This window comes from Lepisosteus oculatus, chromosome 28 (genome assembly GCF_040954835.1).
Source record: "Lepisosteus oculatus isolate fLepOcu1 chromosome 28, fLepOcu1.hap2, whole genome shotgun sequence".
In the NCBI taxonomy this organism is placed as follows: Eukaryota; Metazoa; Chordata; class Actinopteri; order Semionotiformes; family Lepisosteidae; genus Lepisosteus; species Lepisosteus oculatus.
Window position 1 is genome coordinate 487,155 of NC_090723.1, and position 19,833 is coordinate 506,987.

Here is a 19,833-nt window from a genome sequence, read left to right on the forward strand (position 1 = left end):
TATTCTGTAGGTTTCAAAGGGAAAATTTCCAAGATACTTTGAGAATGGGGTGTCAAGTCTTGGTGCAGGGCTGATGTTTCATTCATTCTGCTGTGTTTTCATTCCAACTCAAAATGATCAGCTTTATCAAACAGGTTGTGCTTTCTATTTCTACATCTTAAGTTAGGTGTTTTGTGTCTGCATTTCAGTTTATGTCGGTGTGTCTCCTCTGTCCTGCACGGTCTCAGTGAGGGACTTTCACAAATGCAAATGCATACCTGCAGAACAAGCTCGATTCGTCTACAATGGGTGTCTCTAACTCTGTTTTGGAGAGCCTCGATCCAGCAGGGCTTGCATGCAGCAATAAGATTGCCAATTTCATCTGACTTGGAACAATTTAATTATGATCTTCTGATGCTGATTTGTTTAATTTAATCAAGAGAAAAATTGGAAAGTAAATTGAGAGCCCTCAAGGAGATGTTCCTTAACTTACCATGTAAATTGCTTAATTGATCAAAAGGGTATGAATGCAAATTATAACAAAACTTTTCAAACATGTGAGCTAGAAGAGTTCCTGGACTGAAGCTCTTCCCCCACATCTACACAAATATTAGTACAGTTTGTTTTATTATTTTTAATTCTAAGAGACATTTATCTGGGGTGTGACACTTATACAACAGCAGCATTGAACTTTCTAATCATATAGTTAATAATTATCAAGTGTGTAACAATACAAGCTCCAAATATGGGTGTGTGTATATATATACAGTATGTGCACTGCACAGTTGGCTTGTTTTGATGGTTGCATGTAAAGGACATTATCTTCTGCTGCTTAGCATTTTTATGTTCTTCGGCCATCAGACAGAAACTAGAAAGATGCAGGATATTTCTAGTCATTAACTTTCTACACAGCTACGCAGAAATGAATGGCAGCTGAGTGATTGAAGTGACCTGCCTGTGTTGCTCCTTCACCTTGAGCACCTGAGCTGGAGGCGGGTTGTGCAGAGTTACTGGAGCTGTGAACTGGAAATCTCATCTTGTGGAATATGGGCTCTCATGGAGGTCGATACAGTTTTTGAAAAAAACATTTGAAAGATTTCTGAAGCTTTCCTCTAATTTTAAAGACGCATACAAACACTTAAGTTTAGAATTTGCAAATGCCAAGTGAGGATCTGCAGTGCCACACAGCTGCTGTGCCGGAATCCCCGTGCGGGATGTTGGTGCTGTGATGTGGCCACCCTCTCCGGTTTCCTCCTGCTCCAGCGGCTCGGCTTGGAGGGGCAGCCTGATCCAGCCAGTGCCTGGGTGCCTTCCGCTCGTTAGTGATCCTCTGCACTGTGCTCAAAGAGATATTAAGGGACTTTCAAATGTTTTAATATCCCACGCCAGATCTGTGCTTTTATCCAACTTCAGTCCTCAGTTGTTTTGGAAACTCTTTGTTCTTCTTTGTTGACTCCTTGCTTGAAATGCACAACCTGACTAAGAGACCTCCCAGAGTCAGGTGTATCTATTCTGCTCTATTGTGACTCTCTATTCTTGCGCGCAGTCAGAGGCCACTCAACTAATTGTGTGGCTCAAAAAGGTAATTTTGTGTTTTGAATACTTCTGTAATTGTGACTTTACAGTTTTTCTTTCATATGAATTGTCCTATTATTCCTACTACATTTTGGCTTTATCTTTGAAAGTGATGGTGAATATGAAGTATTAATTCCCCTTTCAAAGTCTCATGGACTGTAAGCTTTAATCAGCAGTGTGAAAGCTGCGACAGTCTAAATATGTTTGAAAGGTGCTGTATTTGCTGTTCCTGCTCAGGTGCTCTCTTGATCATCTGTTGGCACAGTCCTTCATTTTGAAAGAAGGTACTCTTTGGGAAATCGGTGGCTAAAAAACTGACCCTTTAGTTCTTTTCAACGTCTGCTTGTAATCGAGGTGGGGGTGTTTGAACCTGTGTTCCCTGCAGCTCATATTTATGGCTCCACTTGCAAAAGCCTGAGTACTTTGTTCTGCTGGGAAGGAATGTTATGTCCTTCGTTGAAGTGAGAAGCAGGCACAGTTATTTGTACATCACACTCCCTATATAATTTACAAGTGGGACAAGGCAGAGATCCCAAAATAGGTCCGAATTAAAGAATCGGAGTGCTTTCGCTTTGTCCTGCCTGTGAAAACGGTCAGCTTGTAGCACTCTCCGGGCATGTTTGAGAATGGGAAGCATGACTGCTCCTTCTGCAGGTGTCCCTGCCAGTCCCGATCGGATCTCGGTACCGAAACGCCTGCTGTCGATGTGACGGTCAGGCTTTTCAGAGAAGGGTTTTCACTGTCACAAGCTCAAACCCGTTGCTTTGCGTGTGTGATGTCATTTGCCAGCAGGTGGCAGTCAGAGCTGTAGGGGAATGCAGTTTACAGTGGGACATAAGCTGAGAGCTCTTCGGGTTTTAATTCCCCCCCAAAATATTATATTTCCCTGATTGGAAGAGTGCATCTGTGAATATTCCTTTTTTATTCAAAGCAGTACTATAACATCATGACACTATTCTGCCAAAAGAGCAGCTCTGCAAAAAGTACCTGTTTTACCTGTTGCTAATCTTTTAAGTAATTGTTTTCCAAATTGTAAAAGCGGCAGAGGGAAACAAGGTGTCACAGCTGGAAAGCCAGCAGTGCAGCTGTTGGAGCAGCAGATCTGTTCCTGTGTTCTCCTCTGAAGTGCTCTGAGGTGCTGTTTTCACACTTTATAACGAAGAATGATTTGGCTGAATACATATATGTGTCTTCATATATCAGTGTTCTTTGTTATCCTGTGGTTTGTTGCTTTTCATGTTGTTAACTAAACCATTTCAACGGAGGCATGTAAATATCGTTTTAAACAGTCGGCTAGTGTACAGCTAAATGTTGGATTTGTTTGGAGCCGTACAAGGTTGTAGAAGCATTTTTCATCTGACTTGAATGCAGGTGATGGGACGTCTTGTCTGAGCGGTTCTGCTAGATCATTTGGCTAAAACCTGGTTCGTTGTGGCTCTTAAGCGCTGGAGTTCCTTGTTCCTGGGTCACGGTTGCCTTTTGCACCTCGCTGGACTAATCTGGTTGAGCGGGGAAGCAGCTGTATGGCCTGACGCTGTGCTGCTGTTTGGAGAGCTTCAGCTCAGCAGTCGTGCAGCCAGTGAGCCTCCGTCTGGTTTCCTCAGCGAGTCCGGGCTCAGCGGGCTCCGCTCGAGAGATTTGTGATGAAAAAGAGGAACTGGTTTCATTACTCATGGGTGTGTGACACTTAGTGTTTACGTACACGTGGGCCCGATCTTGGCAAAGGGAAGTGCTATAATTAGAGTTGTGTTCTGCCAGTGTCTCTTCCCCGATCTTTCAAGATGCCCCTTCTCCTTTCAGATAAATGATGGGGTTTTGAGGTCAGTGTGGCGTGGAAGGGAAACCAGACTAAGTGAGCAATGCCACGCTTCTCGGCTCATGCTGGTGTATTCCAGCGTGGCCAGACTGAGCCACAGAGATTGGCTTGACCTGTCTGGGAAGCAGGGCTGAGTTTCCATGCCTTTCTGTCGCCCCAGCCAGTTTGGAGTCCTCTCCGACGTACAGGGCTTCTATGGGCTGCTTAGCACTGGGAGTCTGATTTCCCTGCTACTCTTGCTTTGCACACATTTGACGCCAGTCTCCTGAGTAGGCGTGCAGCAGCTCCGTTCTCTCTGAGAGACTTGACTGCATTAAAGGTTTCTCGCGTGTGGGCACCTGAGGTGTGCATGTGTTTATATGGCAGGAGCTGCTGACCACACTACACCATGTGGTGAGAGACAAGAGGCAACATCCGGGCCCATTTTATTCACTCTATAGTCTGTATTTGAATGGCAGGAATTGAGTTCAAGGCTCGTGCACATTGCATGGGTGCTCTGACTGCTGGTACATCTCTTAACCCGTCCTTTGTGTGCCCGCCTTAGGGAGCATTCATTCATTCAGTGTTTACTGTGCCTCATCACTGACACAGTAAGGGGCAAGACTGTATTTACTAGCTGAGCCCCATGCTGTAGCATCGTGCACTATCGTCTACAATACATAGATCTTGCCATGTTAACTTTCTGGCTTGAGCTGTGCGTGACTTTTCGGGAATATGCCGCGCTTTGATGCAGAACAGAAGACTCTCTTTGCATAGCAGTTTCCAGTTCATGTGCCTCCCCACGGTCTTGCGTAATCAGGTGCTGCATGTTTTCATCTCATTTGTGCAAGATCTTGCAGTTCAGAGAAGGTGGAGGCCGCTGGTGAGGTCTGGCACTCGGCAGGTACTGGCCAGCTGGCTAGTCCGGAGCCGCAGGTTGAGCTGAGCTGTGGGAGCTCTGCCTGCTAAGCTACAGGGGGCTTTGACAGCATCAGCAGCCCCCCAGTCCTGCACTGCAATAGTGAGAAACGAAGTGAGATTCTCTTATCAGGAGTTTTGGAGGCAAAATCTGTATGATCCCCGTTATTGTCCCTGGAAACGGTCTTATCTGAAACATAGAAGTCCCTGTTTCTGAGGTTACCTGCTGCCAAGGCTTTACACATAAATAATACATTTATAAATTATTAAAGTAATAAATGTTCTCAGTAGCTCCACACCATATATTATACAAAAACTGGAAGGCTGTGGGCTGTAAAAAACTTGAGGTAACATTTTAAGATGAGAAAGTCAGTTCAGACACCAGCTTACCTAGGAAGCACATTTCTGAAAGATAACAGCACTTCCCCTACAGTCAGGAAGTGTCAAGAGCTGGTCATGTGGCTTCTCTGTTTCTTGGCACAGCAGTGTTACTGAGCCAATAGGAGACTAGAAAACCAGCCAAATACAAAACACACAATTATTATTCGCAAATATTCACAATGAGTCTTACATACCCGAGTCCAGCCTATAACCAAGACCTAGTCTTTAGGAGGCAAGATTCCAGGCCCATCTGAGAGAAAAATCAGTATAAGAGAGACGATTTTATCAAACAAAAATACAAAGTTCATGGTAAACTAGAGGGAAGCTTTCTCCAGTGCTAAATTAGTGTATCCGTACAACATAAAGAGGTTTCTCTTAGCTGGTGGACACCATTTAAGTGAAAACAACCCGCTTTTCTAAATTGAAAGATGGTCTCTTCAGATCTCAAATACCCGGTCAGTTTCTGCCCTTCAAGATGGATACTCTCTCACAGCGAGGCACCTCTGTGCTCAGGGAACAAGAGAAAAGCGAATGAGCACTGATTTGCTGAGCTGGAGGATCGTACTGGGCCTTGAGTTCTGAGCTGTTGTAGTATACCTCTCTCTTGAGCAGAGTGTCCAGTATGTGAGCAGCTGTCCCAGCCCTGGCTAGAGCTGTAGGAGCCATACTAGCGGTGTTTCAAACCCCCGTGACTCATCGCTACATATTCTAGATCGCAGAGATTTCTAAAAGAAAGGTGTGAGGTATTTTATTTACTTTTATTTACTTCAGTGGGCCTGACTTCAATCACATAAATAGCGACGCTTCTGTGGAAAAAGACACCAGTGGGGAGGTTTGTCACCTCACACGCACTCAGCTTGAGCAGAGTCAGGCTGTGGTTTAAGGTGCAACAGCGAGGCTGCGCAGTTTTATGCTTCTGCTTGGAAATCCTTCGGATATTCAGGGCCTGACATTTTGTTCTGCCCATGTCTGGCCTGCTGCTGCGAGAGAGAAGCCGGCTCTGGAAGCGGCGCTGCGCCCGGTCTGAGCTCGAGACGTGTGGCCGAGCCTGTTGTGTGAAGGATTGGTTTGGAGAGTCGGTGACAGGAAGGAGCTCTTGCAGGTCGTGTCTCACCGTGCTGCGTTTTGAACTGTGGTTGAGTGTTTAGTGTAAAGTACTCAATAGTACAAGTCCCTAAAAGCACGAAGTACAGTGAAGCCCAGTGCTGTGACAGTAGAGCTGTGGAGAGATACAGTACCTCAAATACTCCCAGCTTTGTTCCATAGAGCATTTTCGAACACAAGCAAGAGGCACCCATTCAGCTCACCTAACCTGCTTGGTAGGTAGTAGCTAATTGGTATAAGGATGGGTCTCATCCAGCCCTTTCTTGAGAACAGCCAGGGTATAGCCTTCTACAGCCTGCCTGGCAGCTTGTTCCATACTCCCACCATGCTTTGTGCAAGTGAAGTGCCCCCCCCAGTTTCTGCTCACTGGTGCGCAGGTGAAACAAACCTCATCAAGACCTGTAGCTGATCACAGGGTGATGATCTGGATGTATTGGTTGGATCACAGTTCTCATTACACCCTCTGGGTGATGATGCTAATAACTACTCAATCTTCCATTATCACCGAGGGATTGTAATGGGAACTGGGATATTAAGCTGTTTCTGTGACTAAATGTCAAATAATGTTGCATATAAATATTTTTTATGTAAATGTTTTCCCCAAAATATTTATTCACTCTGTGTTCTTCCAAGTCTGTAGTCCTTCTGATTCATATTTAGTGAATTAGAAATCTGAATCTGAATACTCCAGTCACAATGCTTTAAGGATATTTGTTGGTTCATATTTAAAACTCCTAAACTACAAGGTTAATATGTAAGGGAGGATAGAAATGATTTGGTGTCTATACTTTGATACTAATGTAATCGATAATATTTATTCAAATTCATATTCTGTCCATTAATAATTTTGCCCTTCACCTGTAATTAATCATCTTTAAATCGGTCGAAATGGTGCTGGCGTGTGCTGTCTGGTCTGATGAAGATCCCCTGTGAGTAGAAGTGTTGACTGGTGGTTTGTATTTGTGTTCCTTTGAATTGGGAGGATTTCTGGAGCAGCAGCTCGCAGGGATGGACGTACCGCCTCCTGTTGCACAGCGCCCTGAGCCGTGTCTGGTTCCGCAGGCTGCAGGCTCCTTTCGGTCAGCCAGCAGCAGCTGATGGATATTTCAGATCTGGGTGGATGTATTCGTATGTTATTTGCAGGGTGTTGGATGGACTCAACCATAGAGCTGAAACATAATGGTAGCAAAGGACTGTGTACACTCTCCAGCTTCATCAGTCCAGTTTACATCAACTTGCAGCTGATAAAACGTGAAATGGATGAAAAGGTTGTGGAATGGAAGCCGTGTCACACCCCTTAGTCTGTAGATGCCTTAGACATTCACTTGAAGTTTCGGTGTTTTTTTCAGGAAACGGCGCGTATAGTCACAACCGCGCAACATCGTCCCTTCCTGCGCTCGGCACCGGGGGGGCGCTGCTGCACGTGCAGGAGCCCCCTTTTCACCGGGACCTGTGTGCCTGTTGGGCCGTATCGGCTTCTTCTCGCTGTGCGTGTGAGCGGGGCGAGGCCCGTCTTCGCAACGAGGAGAGTGCAGCTGCCCGTGCACTCGGGGTTTTGAAATAATTTTACTGTTAGAAAGAAATTCAAATCGAGAACAAAAAACAAACAGCCCTTCCCACAGCTTAGCAAGAGTGAGTGTGGTAACTGATTTGCAGCCTTCTGTATTGCCTGTGGTTTTATGTAGAAATTAAGGACTGTGGTAAAGACTAGAAAGCATGTTGCAAAGATTGCATCTTACACCTAAGCTGGTGACTCGCATACAGGATGCTGTCATTTTGAAAGGAGAATCTGTCTTTTATAATTCAGAAATGCAGGTAGCGAAATGATTCAGTTGGCAGCGCGTGTACAGTTTTGATTTCTTACACCTTTTCTCTTTTTCCTTCTTCAGGTGAAGCTTTGCCGATGGCTGCTAAAACGAGAGGGACAAATTCCTCGAGCTCCGACCAGCAACTAAGCTAAATTTAACCTTACTAGAAGAAAAGCAACTAAGAAATGTCCTGCACGATGTCTGCCTTTTCCTGCTGCTACGTCTGCTGCTGCTAGATCTTCAAGGAATACAGTACACGTCTGAGGACCGTGGGAGAGCAAGGACCAGCGCAAAAGCCTGCTTTCATCCCCTGGACAGGATGGCTAGATGAAGTAGACCTCAAATCCTTGTTTCTTTTTGTGTTTCTGTGGGGTGTCGTTCCTGGTTCAAGCTAATGTAAGCCCCTTTGTGGACGAGCTTTCCCAAGGAGCAAGAAGGAGGAGTCGCAGAGCCCTGGTCACTGACCCACCCCTGCCCCGGGCCGTCCGGTCATGAAGTCGTGCCAGAAGCCCAAGGAGGGTCTGGCCATGCAGAGCGCCACCGGGGTGTCCCCGGAGGACAGCCGCCGCTTGCAAGCCCCCCCCTCCTACTACCACGCCCCCGGCCAGGAGCTGGACCTGTCCACCAAGCTGTTCAAGCGGGAGGGCGGCGGCAAGGCCTACTCCGTCCTGGTGGACACCGAGCTGAGCAAGCGGCATCTGGCGGAGCGCGGCGGGCAGCAGGCCCAGGCCCCGCAGGGGCAGCAGCAGCCGTACTACCGGGAAGGGGGGAAGGGGGCGCCGGAGGGTGGGGGGCAGGCCTCAGCCGGAGAGGGGGAGGGCTCAGAGGAGACCGAGGAGGAGGAGGAAGAGGAGGAAGAAGAGGAGGTGGAGGAGTCCTTCAAACGGGAGCAGATCATCGTGGAGGTCAACCTCAACAACCAGACGCTCAACGTCTCCAAGGGCGACAAGGGGGTGGCCTCGCAGTCCAAGAACGTGGCTCCTGTCATCAAGTCCAGCAGTGAGGAGGACGAGGAGGAGGAGGAAGAGGAGGAGGCCAGTGAGAGCCCCGAGGAAGATCAGGAGGAAGAGGAGAATGAACGGCAGAAGGAAAAGGCCAAGAAGCCCCGGCGGGCTCCTGCTGCCTCCCAGCCTCCACGCAAGACCAGGAAGGCCGCCATGGCAGCGGCCAGTGCTGTCGCCTCCTGCGTAACCACCAGGGGGCGGCGCAAGAGCGTTGAGCCGCCCAAGAGGAAACGGCGAGCACCCCGAGAAGCCAAGGGGTCCTCCCCAGGGGGTGCCGCCACCCCTGCCTCTGCGGCCACGTCCTCCCCCTCAGCCCCCACCGGCCCCGCGGGCTCTCACAGGGGCAAGAGTGCGGGGGAGGAGAGGGAGACTCTGACCTGCGAGAAGTGCCCCCGAGTCTTCAACACCCGCTGGTACCTGGAGAAGCACATGAACGTCACCCACCGGCGCATGCAGATCTGCGACAAGTGTGGCAAGAAGTTCGTGCTGGAGAGCGAGCTGGCGCTGCACCAGCAGACCGACTGCGAGAAGAACATCCAGGTACGCTCCGGCGCCAGCAGGGGGCGCTCTGACCCCCTTCCTGCAGATGCTGGCAGTGTTGGGTGTGTCTTGCAAGGTGCCCCTGTGGGAAGCTGTTTGCAATAGTGGCTACACTGGCTAGTGTCCCTAGAGTCACTGTCTGCAGGGTTGGACACATTTAGACAAGCAGTGCGGGACTGGAGGAGCAGGAGGCAGACTTGGGCAGAACAGGGCTGCGCTGTCTGATGGGTCAGGTGTGCCACAGCCTGTCCAGTTTTCAGGGGGGGGTTCCTGATATCTTGTGAGGAACACTGACCCCTCGTGGGCCCTGTGGCCCTGAAGCCCGGCTCAGGCTGTGCTGGAGTGACAGGCCTCACTCTGCCGGCAGCCTGGTTGTCTATCGCATCGCTCCTGTGTGCTCACAAAGGCTCCAGGTCAGGGGGGTTGCTGTGAGAGCTCTTCTCTGTGGCAGATGTGCAGACAGGGGTCTTCCTTCTCACCCTGAGGGGTCTTGCCAAGTATTTGTTTTGAAAATCTTACGTTGCAGGTCAGGGCCACAGAGGTAGAGTTGTAGATTTTCATGCTGCTGGACTAGAGAGAGTTACCTGCCGATTCCAGCAAGACTTAAGAATATTGATGGGGAGGCCTCGCTGTCAGCGGCGTGGAGAGCTTTCTGTTTTCTATCAGCTGGTTCTAAAAAGAGCCTGAAGGTCTAGCTCTTCAGACAGACGTGTTTGTGCTTTCCCTGGGTAAGACCACAGCAGAGGAGGGCTGTGGGTGTGTCTGCGGCCGGGAGCCTTGCTGTGAGCACAGGGCAGTGTGGTGCGAGACCGGGGTCAGGGGTGGTGAAGTTCGTGACCAGTCCAGATGAAAGCCAGCTGCAGGTCTGGAGTGCCCTGAGCCCAGCAGTGCATGTGGGCAGCCGTGCCGCGTCGGCGGTGTGGTGGGACGAGGGTGTGGGCAGCTGGAGCAGCGCTGGGGTGGGGAACAAGGTGTGGGAGGGATGTGGAGGGAGTGTTTCTGTTACTGGTGAGGGGGCGGGTGTTGTGTGGGCCTGTGTGGGAGCAGGGCTGATAGTGTTTTTTTTCCGTGCCGTAAGGTTATGGCTTTTTAAATTCCGGTGACTTAAGGAACTGAATTTGCAGCATCGAGCCCAGCCCTCCTCCTCTGCTGTGTCTTCAGCTGCCAGGCAGCCTTGAGGTGGATGCAGCCGCAGTCCTGGAGGCTTCCTGGTGTCCACATGCCAGAATGGCAGGCCTGCTGGCTCCAGTCTGGTTTTCTCTTTTGAGCTTCGTGGTCAGTTTTCAGGCCTGCTGCCCACTCGGCCGGTGCCGGCCATTGCTGTTCATGCATCTGTGAGCTGAAATACAGGGCAGAAAGATCTGTTCTGTTTGAACTGCCATGAAAGATCCGCCCAATTTTTCACTGAAATGGCCACGTATAACTGGGGCCCTGGGCTCTGTCACTGACGTGAGCGCTGTGTGTGCTGGGGTGTCCTCCAGTCAGTATGCTCTCTGTGGCTGTGGGCCTGTGTTACGAGCAGTGTTACCCTCGTGTATCCTGGCATTGTCAGCAAGGCTGGGCCTGCTCACAGCTGGGATGGGAGACCTCTCGGGAAAGTCAGTCTGCTGCTGCACATGGTGTTGGTGCCACTCTGCCCTCTGGAGGAGATTTTGCAGAGCGAAGCCCCAGTATGGTGCCCAGGAGCCTTGTGCTGTTAGAGCTACGCGTCTTTTGGACAAGACGTCTAACGGAGCTCCCTGGTGGTTATAGATCCCTTGGTTCTCCGTTTCTCTCCACCTGATGTGCTGCGCAGTAGGGCTGGAATACAGAGCCGCCCAGGTGGGGCTGCGCTGCCGGAGCGACAGTGAGTTCCCTCCTGTACGAGGAGCACTTTGGGATGAAAAGCGCTATATAGATGCAGAGAATTGCTGTTGGGTGTGTGGATCAAATCTCATTGCTCGGAGTTGACTTTGTCATTTTCAGGATTGTTAAAAGAGGCCAATTAAGAACATAAGGAAGTTACAAACGTCCATCTAGTCTTTTCATTAGTCGATAATTGATCCAGTATCTCATCCAGCCCTTTATTGAAAGAAACCAGAATTTTGCCTTCAACCACACGTCTAGGCAGCTTGTTCCAGTCTTTGTGACAAGAAGTGCCTCCTTTCCTCAGTTTTAAATGCAGTTCTGAGTAGTGTCCACCTGGGAACATCTGGTTCCCATGTTCTGCAGAAACATGAATGTTGACTAACGAGGATTTTGCATTTCTTGGCTCAGGTCTCCTCCTCATCTTCTCCTCCAGCCTGACAGTGTCCCTGAGCCCTGGGATGTATCTGCTTGCTCTAGTTTGAATGATGCTTTACTAGGTGATATAAAATTCTAACATCCCTTGATTTAAAACTGTTCTTTCAACTATTTTCTAGCATTTTGCCTTTTAAATTACGTTCCTACATTGTCTAGCAGATGTTAATTTTGAACATAAGTCTTTCACAGTTCAGGTGGGGAGCTGCGTCAGCATGCGTAGGCTGCAAAGGAACAAGTAATAGGTTTATTCCATGCTGAAAAGAGAAGAAAGAAAACACAACGTTTCGGCCGTGGAGCCTTCTTCAGCCTTCTTTAGGAGTCTTCTTCATCCGAAGAAGACACCTGAAGAAGGCTCCATGGCTGAAACGTTGTTTTCTTCTCTTTTCAGCATGGAATAAACCTATTACTTGTTCCTTATAAGTCTTTCATAACTAGCGTCATCTATGCTAGTATTTTCTGTTTTGTATTTTTTTTATTTTTCAACATTATATGCCTATAGTGGCCATATAAGTAGGATTAGAAGGAAAACGGGACAGTTCTATAGATTCAGGAGAGAACCGTCTCATTAATATGTTAATATTGGCTGGAGAATTACTTGTTAATGAGCTTTTACTTCAGAGGAAAAGTGATCTCAAAGTTCATTCCAGTCCTCTGGATTTTGCAAATGCATAAATGTTAAAGATAACTGTGTACCTGACACGATTCTGCGCCTTCTCTGATCCTGTATGCTGTATCCTCTTGTGTTCCTAGGAGAGCTGGAGTGGAGCGCTAAATTCCTATTAGAAAGGGAAACTCTACCCTCTGGTGGTGAGGCTGTGCTAGTACAACTGTATCTTCCCTTTTGATGCTACTGATTATTCTAATAATACCTAATATTTACATAATGTAGTGCTTTTCTGGACACGCCACTCAAAGCACTTTACAGGTTATGGGGACTCCCCTCAACCACCACCAGTGTGCAGCCCCACCTGGGTGATGCGATGGCAGACATAGTGCGCCAGAACACTCAACACACATCGGCTCTCAGTGGGGAGGAGAGCAGAGTGATGAAGCCAGTTCAGAGATGGGGATTATTAGGAAGCCATGATTGGTAAATGCCAACAGGAAATTTGACCAGGATGCCAGGTTAACACCCCTACTCTTTTAGAGAAAAGCCCTGGGATTTTTTATGACCACAGAGAGTCAGGACCTCGGTTTTAGATCACATCCTAAGGATGGTGCCTTTTTACAGTACAGTGTCCTCTTCGCTATACTGGGGCATTAAGTCCCACATGGACCGCAGGGTGAGCACCCCCTACTGGCCCCACTAACGCATCTTCCAGCAGCAGCCTGAGCTTTCCCCAGCAGTCTCCCCTCCAGGTGCTGGCCAGGCTCACACTGCTGAGCACCAGGGTCCCAGTTAGTGCTGACAAACCCATGATTGCTCAGCTGGAAAACAAGATGAGTCCTGTCCCTGCAAACACTTGGGCATGTTAACGGTCAGTTGCAGCAGTCAGCACAGCAGTCATGCACTGCATGTTGTGTGTCAAGTGTGGGCCAGAGGCAGACCGCTGGTCCTCTCGGAGCCAAAGGGTAAGTTACCCAAATAATATACTGTAGACAGAGAGACAGAGAGAGAGCCTTGGAATAAAAAACATTCCTGGCTTGAAGAAACAGTTTGGACTTGTTGGAAGGCTGCTGGGATTCCGGCTCGACAGCACAGCTGGCCTGCGTGTTCCAGACACCCACACCTCCCTGTGTAAAGACGTGGCTCTTGTCAGTGTTAGATTCACTTCCGCTTAATTTCAATGTCCAGTCCGCGAGTGGCTTGGTCAGTAATTTTCGAGATTTTGGTACTAATGTCAAGTCCCCTCTTAAGCTCTCCTTGTCTATAAAAGATGTTTGGTGCCTTTTACCTGTGTATCTAACTCTCCCCGAAACAAGGAATTATTCAGGTAGTTTTTCTTTTAACTTCGCTGGCTATGTTTGGTGACCAGCATCTTGCACAATCTTTGACATGCTCTGACTAGTGTTTTGCATTGCATGATCTTAAAACCAGTCCTTAACCTGGTTGAAATTCCAGTGCTGTTTCTGGAATTACTTTGCATTGTTCTGGAACTTATAGCAGAACGTGTGTAGGGGAAGACTGTGCACAAAGATATTCTGGATAGAACTGTACAGAATATTAACCTTAATATTTAACATATTTAATAAGTTATATTTATATAATAAAAATACACACCTCCACTTACCTCTAAGTACACTTGAAAGATTCATTTTAAAACAATATAAATATATAGTAATAAACTATTACACATTCAGAATTTTTAACTGTGACTTTCACAGTTATTGTTTCTCTTTAGGTAAATAATTTTGTACATTTTTTGCCGATTACTTTTGGAGCAGATTAAAGCTGGAATGTCTGATATCTCATTTCCCTCAGCAGGGGGCGTCAGAGTTTTAAGACTGTTTTTTCCGGCGGACCCTTGTGCTTGAATTGTGTGACGGATAAACCTGTATTACAATATTGTTCTTCTGTTCTTGTCTATTTTCAATAAATCGTACAGTCAGATCTCACTGGAATGCTTTCTCATTCAAATTCGTTTTCTTACTCTTCGTAAGTGCAAATCCACACTTTCTGACCAACCGGTGAGACTGAAATTCATCAGCCTGCATTTCCTGTTACTGTTGCACAGTTCTCTGGTCTGCAGTAAAATATCATTCTAACATTATAAAATATTAATTGTACTTTTTCATTTTTGCAGCTGAGAACCACACTCATGGTTTGGAGCACAGTGTTTTTGACAACTGTATAAAAGTGTGAAATAAATTCTATGAATAATTCGAATGTGGAGAACTTGGCAGTAATTCATAGTCATAGTGCTGGACGCTGTGCCAGTCGCTGTGTGCCGCCCGGATCGGGGCGCCCGCGGGTCGCTGTGTGCCGCCCGGATCGGGGCGCCCGCGGGTCGCTGTGTGCCGCCCGGATCGGGGCGCCCGCGGGTCGCTGTGTAATGCTCTATTCCTTCTCGCCTGCAGTGTGTTTCCTGTAACAAGTCCTTCAAGAAGCTGTGGTCTTTGCACGAGCACATCAAGATTGTCCACGGCTATGCGGAGAAGAAGTTCGCCTGTGAGATTTGTGAGAAGAAGTTCTACACCATGGCTCACGTCCGGAAGCACATGGTCGGTGAGTTGAGGAGCGAGCAGGGTGAACCCAGGAGCCCGCGGAGCTCACAGACCTTCCTGGGTCGTCCGTACACACGCCCCACAGCCACAGCTGCAGTCCTGCTTCCCAATTGCAATTCCAGACGCATTCCTGTCACAGCTGCCAGAGGTTTCAGCTGCTGGACTCGGGGCCGAATTCCTCAGTTTGCTCTGGAGAAAGAAAATGGCAAAACAGCTAAAAACTTTAATCTTGATTTAATTTGACATTTCACATGGCAGTAGTTTGTTGTCTGTGTATTTCGCTCATTCGCACTGAAAAGGTGGGCTGGCCTCTTACAGGCAGTGCTCAGAAAGGGAATTTAGAGTTCCCAGCAGGAATTTTAGTCTGACTGGAGGGGGGTGTGGTAAGTTTGGGGTACCCTCAGGCTCAACCAGCTGTGTGTGCAATATTGAACGAACTGCACCCCTTAGAATAAAGCAGGACACTGGGCTCTGGTTTCCGAGCAATTAACATGTAGCTGGAAATGAGCTCCAGTGTCTTCACAGCATTCAGACCCTTCATTAGAATCTTCCGTTAATGTGTGTGAAGGTGTTCCAGATTCTTCCCACTTCTCTTTGCTGACTCCTCACAGTGCTTAGACTTGGGGATCCAGCCCTGTCTGGGGTCCCCCTGAAGCATTCACTGTAGTGAAGATGTCTTGGTACAAAAGTAGGATGTTTCAAGAACCACAAGCAGACAATCAGACCGCATCCATTTCTAGCACCAGATATCGACACAATCCCACTGTTAAAATGAACGATGATTGTTGCTGGGCTCTCGGCTGTGGTGCTGGTCACACCGCTGTCTGACGCTGCTCTTCTCTGCCCAGCTCACACCAAGGACATGCCCTTCACCTGCGAGACCTGCGGCAAGTCCTTCAAGCGCAGCATGTCCCTGAAGGTGCACTCGCTGCAGCACTCTGGAGAGAAGCCCTTCCGCTGTGAGGTACGTCCGGATCGCAGGGCTCCGACCCCGCGCCTGCTGGCCGTCAGGGTGAGGGCGGACAGGCCCGGAGAGTCTCGAGCTGGCGATTGAGCCTTCAGGTCTGAAGGAGAGTGGAGACATAGACAGATAGTTGATAAATTCAAGCTGCGTCATTCTTCAAGGTGAGACAGCTTCAAGGGCAAGACGCTGGCTTCAAAGAGAGCATGAATTGTGACCCTAAGGAAGTGCCGTTATTTATAAGTCATTTGTGTTTTAGCACTAAAATAAAAAACAGTGTCTCTGATATTGTATTTGTGGTGCCTGGGCTTGCTCCTGCTGGTGTCCACAGCTGGACAGACAGCTCTTGTGATCTCCTGCCCAGTCTCTGCTCTGGCTCAGCAGGCTGGACTTCAGAGTCCCGGAGAGGTGCTTAGCAAAAACTGCATAAATGGGCCAATTTTATTTTTATTTCTTGAGGAAACAACAAAGTAACACTTTTCCTGCCTTTCCAAAGCATCCTAAAGCACAGTACATGGGTCAGAAAGTTTCTAGGTGTTGTTCAAACCCTAACCCCAACCCTAGCTGAGGCACTGCAGTGAGAAGGGAACCTCAGGATATTTCCTGACGAGGGAACTGGCCCCATCCTCGCAGGCACACGCTCTCATATATCGAAGCAGAGAGAAGTTGCCGTGCAAAATAAAATATTCACGTTTTAGTTAAATTGAACTTTTTCAAAGTTTAAAACTCATAATACTTTATGTAAAAATCTTATTTCATTAGGCTACACGTGTATTCCAGGTACAAAGTGTTGACATCAAGCAATTATTTTTTTAACTGACTACCCCATTTCGATTGATGGCACCTACAGTGTTTTTTTATATAGAAAGACAATGTATTTTACCGTGTGAAGCTTTGAATGAACGGAGTGGTATTGCCAAGTTTACCTCATTTACTTAACTTGGCCCATGTTGAGGTGAGCCGGCTCCACATGAATGAGCACCTTGGTCACCCCTGCTGTGCAGGACAGGGGAGATGGCATGCAGTTTGAGCAGGAGCCAGAACTATCCGAGGAAGCGCTTGGGGCTCAGTGGGGTTTCTGGGACGTGGACGCTTCTCACAGGCTGAGATGTGCTGGACGGTACCCAGCATGCATGTGCCAGAGCGACACTGATAAACCAGCCTTGAATATCCAGGTCACAACAAAGCATGGCACCTGGCGTGGCACACATGCTTGTAGGGGCCAGGGATATGGATGTTATGGAGCCTAAAGTTCTGGTAATTCATTGACAGGCGTTGACAGAAAATATCATCCTCTGTCAGCAGCTTCAGTTGTGTGGTTTTGCGCGATACGAAGGAGCTGCTGTTGACAGAAGTGCACCTGTGGGGTTAAAAACAGGAGACCTGTTGGCACGTTTGAGAAGGGCCTTGTGCAGAAGGGCAGGTACAGTTTGAAGAAATCAGGGATGATTAGGGAAATGAGAAAAGAAGAACGGTAAAGGCGATAAAAGCGTTTTTTGCAGTGCGCCAGATTTTTGCAGTGCCTGCTGTCGGGGCAGAGGGGTCTGTGGTCATCTACTGATTGTGCGTCTTTCAAGTTTTGGGCCTTCAGATGATTATAGGTAGAGGCCTTTAGTTTGACCAAGTAAGCACTTATTTTTCTAATAGCTCCCAGTCATGGTTGGGTTTGGATCATTTATCTTATAATGTCTTACACTTGTAAGAGTCCCTGGAAACAGACTTATATGGAAAGGAACACCAGAGTGTAACCACTAAACAATTTGAGCCTGTAGCAACTCCTAGTTTAGTAAGGGTGAGGTCTTAATTGTTCTGCTGGAAAATTAAACCTGGTGTTTAAGAGCTTTGAAAAAGGAGCCTTTCTACATTAGGAAAAATACTCTTAATAACAGAGTGGCTGAGCCCTTGGACTCATGAAATCTCTTGAAGCTCAAATTAAAAACCAGCTAATTCCTAACAGACATCCCTGTTCTGTTCTTATTGCTTAGAAAAGTGTTTTTATATGAGGACTTTCAGCTGCCTCGATCTTGTAGATGCTCTTTGTGTTAGCATTTTAACCTTTTTAGTTTTTGCATTGTCTTCAGAAGAAATGTAAAAAACTTTTAGATTTCATGAAGTTCCTGTTGTCCTGTCCTTTGACTTACACAGTGCTTTAGAAGAATGCACTCACTGTGTGACAGCTGAACTGATCGATGTACAGGCCAGTGTGTTCATAAAAATCACTTGTTCCTCTTTTTTATTTCACTCAAAATGTACATATGTCATGTAAAAATACTTTGATACTGTTATTGCGGGGCGTGTCCCATCAGAAACATCAGGGCGCCCTGCGCACCCTCCTGCAGTGCTTCTGGTTTGTGTTCTCCATGTGCTGCTCTGCGGGTCTGGCCTGCGCCTCCATGTGCTGTGCGGCCTTGTAGTTTCGAGATGCCCCCCCCCTCTGACAGCCCTCCTGTGCGCCACTCTCTCCTCTCGCTGCAGAACTGCGACGAGCGCTTCCAGTACAAGTACCAGCTGCGCTCCCACATGAGCATCCACATCGGACACAAGCAGTTCATGTGCCAGTGGTGCGGCAAGGACTTCAACATGAAGCAGTACTTCGACGAGCACATGAAGACGCACACGGGTAAGAAGCACCGCGCGTCACCGCAGGCGGGCAGGACCGACCCTGAGCAACTCCCAACTTCCGAAGGTGGCCGGGAGAAAGGTTGGGCAAGTGACACACACTTCTGTTCAGTGTCAGACTAGTGTTCCCCTCCCTCGATTCCACACAGAGTGAACTCGGGTGTCTCACAATGCTCCCCGCCACTCGAGGTCGTGCTAAACGTGTTAAACCTGTGTGTGCCCAAAAAGTATCTAAAAAAAGATTTCCGGGAAACATTGATTCACTCGGCTTCAATTTATACCCTGAACCAGACCTCTGCTTTCTATATTTATGAAGTTGTTATAAAATGTTTAAGGGGATTTCATTCCAGGCTGAAATTGTAGCATTTAAAGGCTAAAGCTACTTTTATTTCATCAGCAGGGATGTAAACACTTATTTTTTAAATCACAAAATGTAGCTGTGGACAAGCTGTTTAAATTCAGATAATGCTGTAAGGTGTGCTTGGACCCTGCGTTTATCTTGTGCTGGGCTTACAGAGCACCAAATTGCTTTGTATTTTTTATACTGAGTTTGGGACAGAGCCTGAGTCTTGAATCATTTCTTGCTTTGACCTGCTTGGCTGGAAATACTCAATTTGTCTCACTGAGCCAAAAGCTTTTTGTGAATCGTGAACACATCATTCAGGGGACTCGTTCAACTCTTCGATTCACTGAAACGATTCATTTAAAAAGAACAGATCATTTCTGAACTGCTCTTCTCTATTAGCTAGTACGATCAGTGTTTACCTGAAGCGCGTACTTCTGAAATCAGGTTTTGTGTGTGCGACCTTCAGTATTGCTGCACACTCTCAGCACTACCTTGGGCCCGTTGCTTGCTGGGTTAGGTTCCTGCTCCCCCATGGCCCTGAATAGGTGGAACTGGCTAGAAAATGGCTGGATAACTAAGATCACAAGGAAGGTCACACATGGGCCCACCTAGCCCATTTGGTAGTTAGTAGCTAATTAGTACCTAAAGCTCTAATTAGTACCAGCTGTTGAGCTCTAGGTAAGAAGATGAGGCGCTGTGATCCTGGAGGTGTGGTAGCTCCAGTGGAAACTGGTTTGCTCGTCCCCTCTGAGATGGGACTACAGTAATCATGTTGGGAAGGGGGTTGCAATTTATAATATTTGTAGTTTAGAAGTATTGGTTTTCGTGTGAGGAAAGTGTTAAGGACAGCCTCGCCCTTGGAGGAGCACCCTCAGCTGCTCACATCACCCCGCCATCTGCCCCGGCGATAATGACAGGGTGCAGAACTGGGCCTCTGCTTTGCTCCAGTTCCTAATGCAGGCTGAGCACAGCCTGGCACTGGCGACGTTTCCCAGATTGCCTTTTCCAGAGTTAATTGAAAGGGCTGTTTTCATGCGCTGGCGTTTTCCTTCTTGGGTTGCAGTAAGATGCATTTATATTTTGCTTTGTGGGATTTTACTTGTGGCTGAAGGCACACCCAGTTTGATCAGCACTATGTAATAAAGCCTGGAATACATCTCTCCCTCCCAGCCCAGAATAAACACAAACTCTATTTCCATCTGTGGGGCTACGTCCTAAAAGCAGCTCTTAGTGGCTGTGGGCAGTTCTGTTCCCATTCATTACAGCTGTTCAGACACCTCAGCCAGAAATAGAAACCGTGTGCTGGAGGAAGAACTGCTGAGCAATTCAGAGTGCAGGAAGAGAAAATACAAATA

The 19,833-nt window shown here is 47.7% G+C and overlaps 1 protein-coding gene across 3 annotated transcripts in view; it reads left to right on the forward strand.

Moving 5' to 3' along the window:
- znf652 (zinc finger protein 652) overlaps positions 1–19,833 on the forward strand; it is a 47,797-nt gene that overhangs the window by 18,248 nt on the left and 9,716 nt on the right. For all 3 annotated transcript variants that reach the window (XM_015361972.2, XM_006638089.3, XM_015361974.2), the window contains exons 2-5: positions 7,642–9,104; positions 14,406–14,553; positions 15,401–15,516; positions 17,989–18,133. In XM_015361972.2, coding sequence (XP_015217458.2) covers positions 8,052–9,104; positions 14,406–14,553; positions 15,401–15,516; positions 17,989–18,133 — 1,462 coding nt within the window. In that variant the 5' untranslated portion in view covers positions 7,642–8,051. The remainder of the gene's footprint in view (positions 1–7,641; positions 9,105–14,405; positions 14,554–15,400; positions 15,517–17,988; positions 18,134–19,833) is intronic.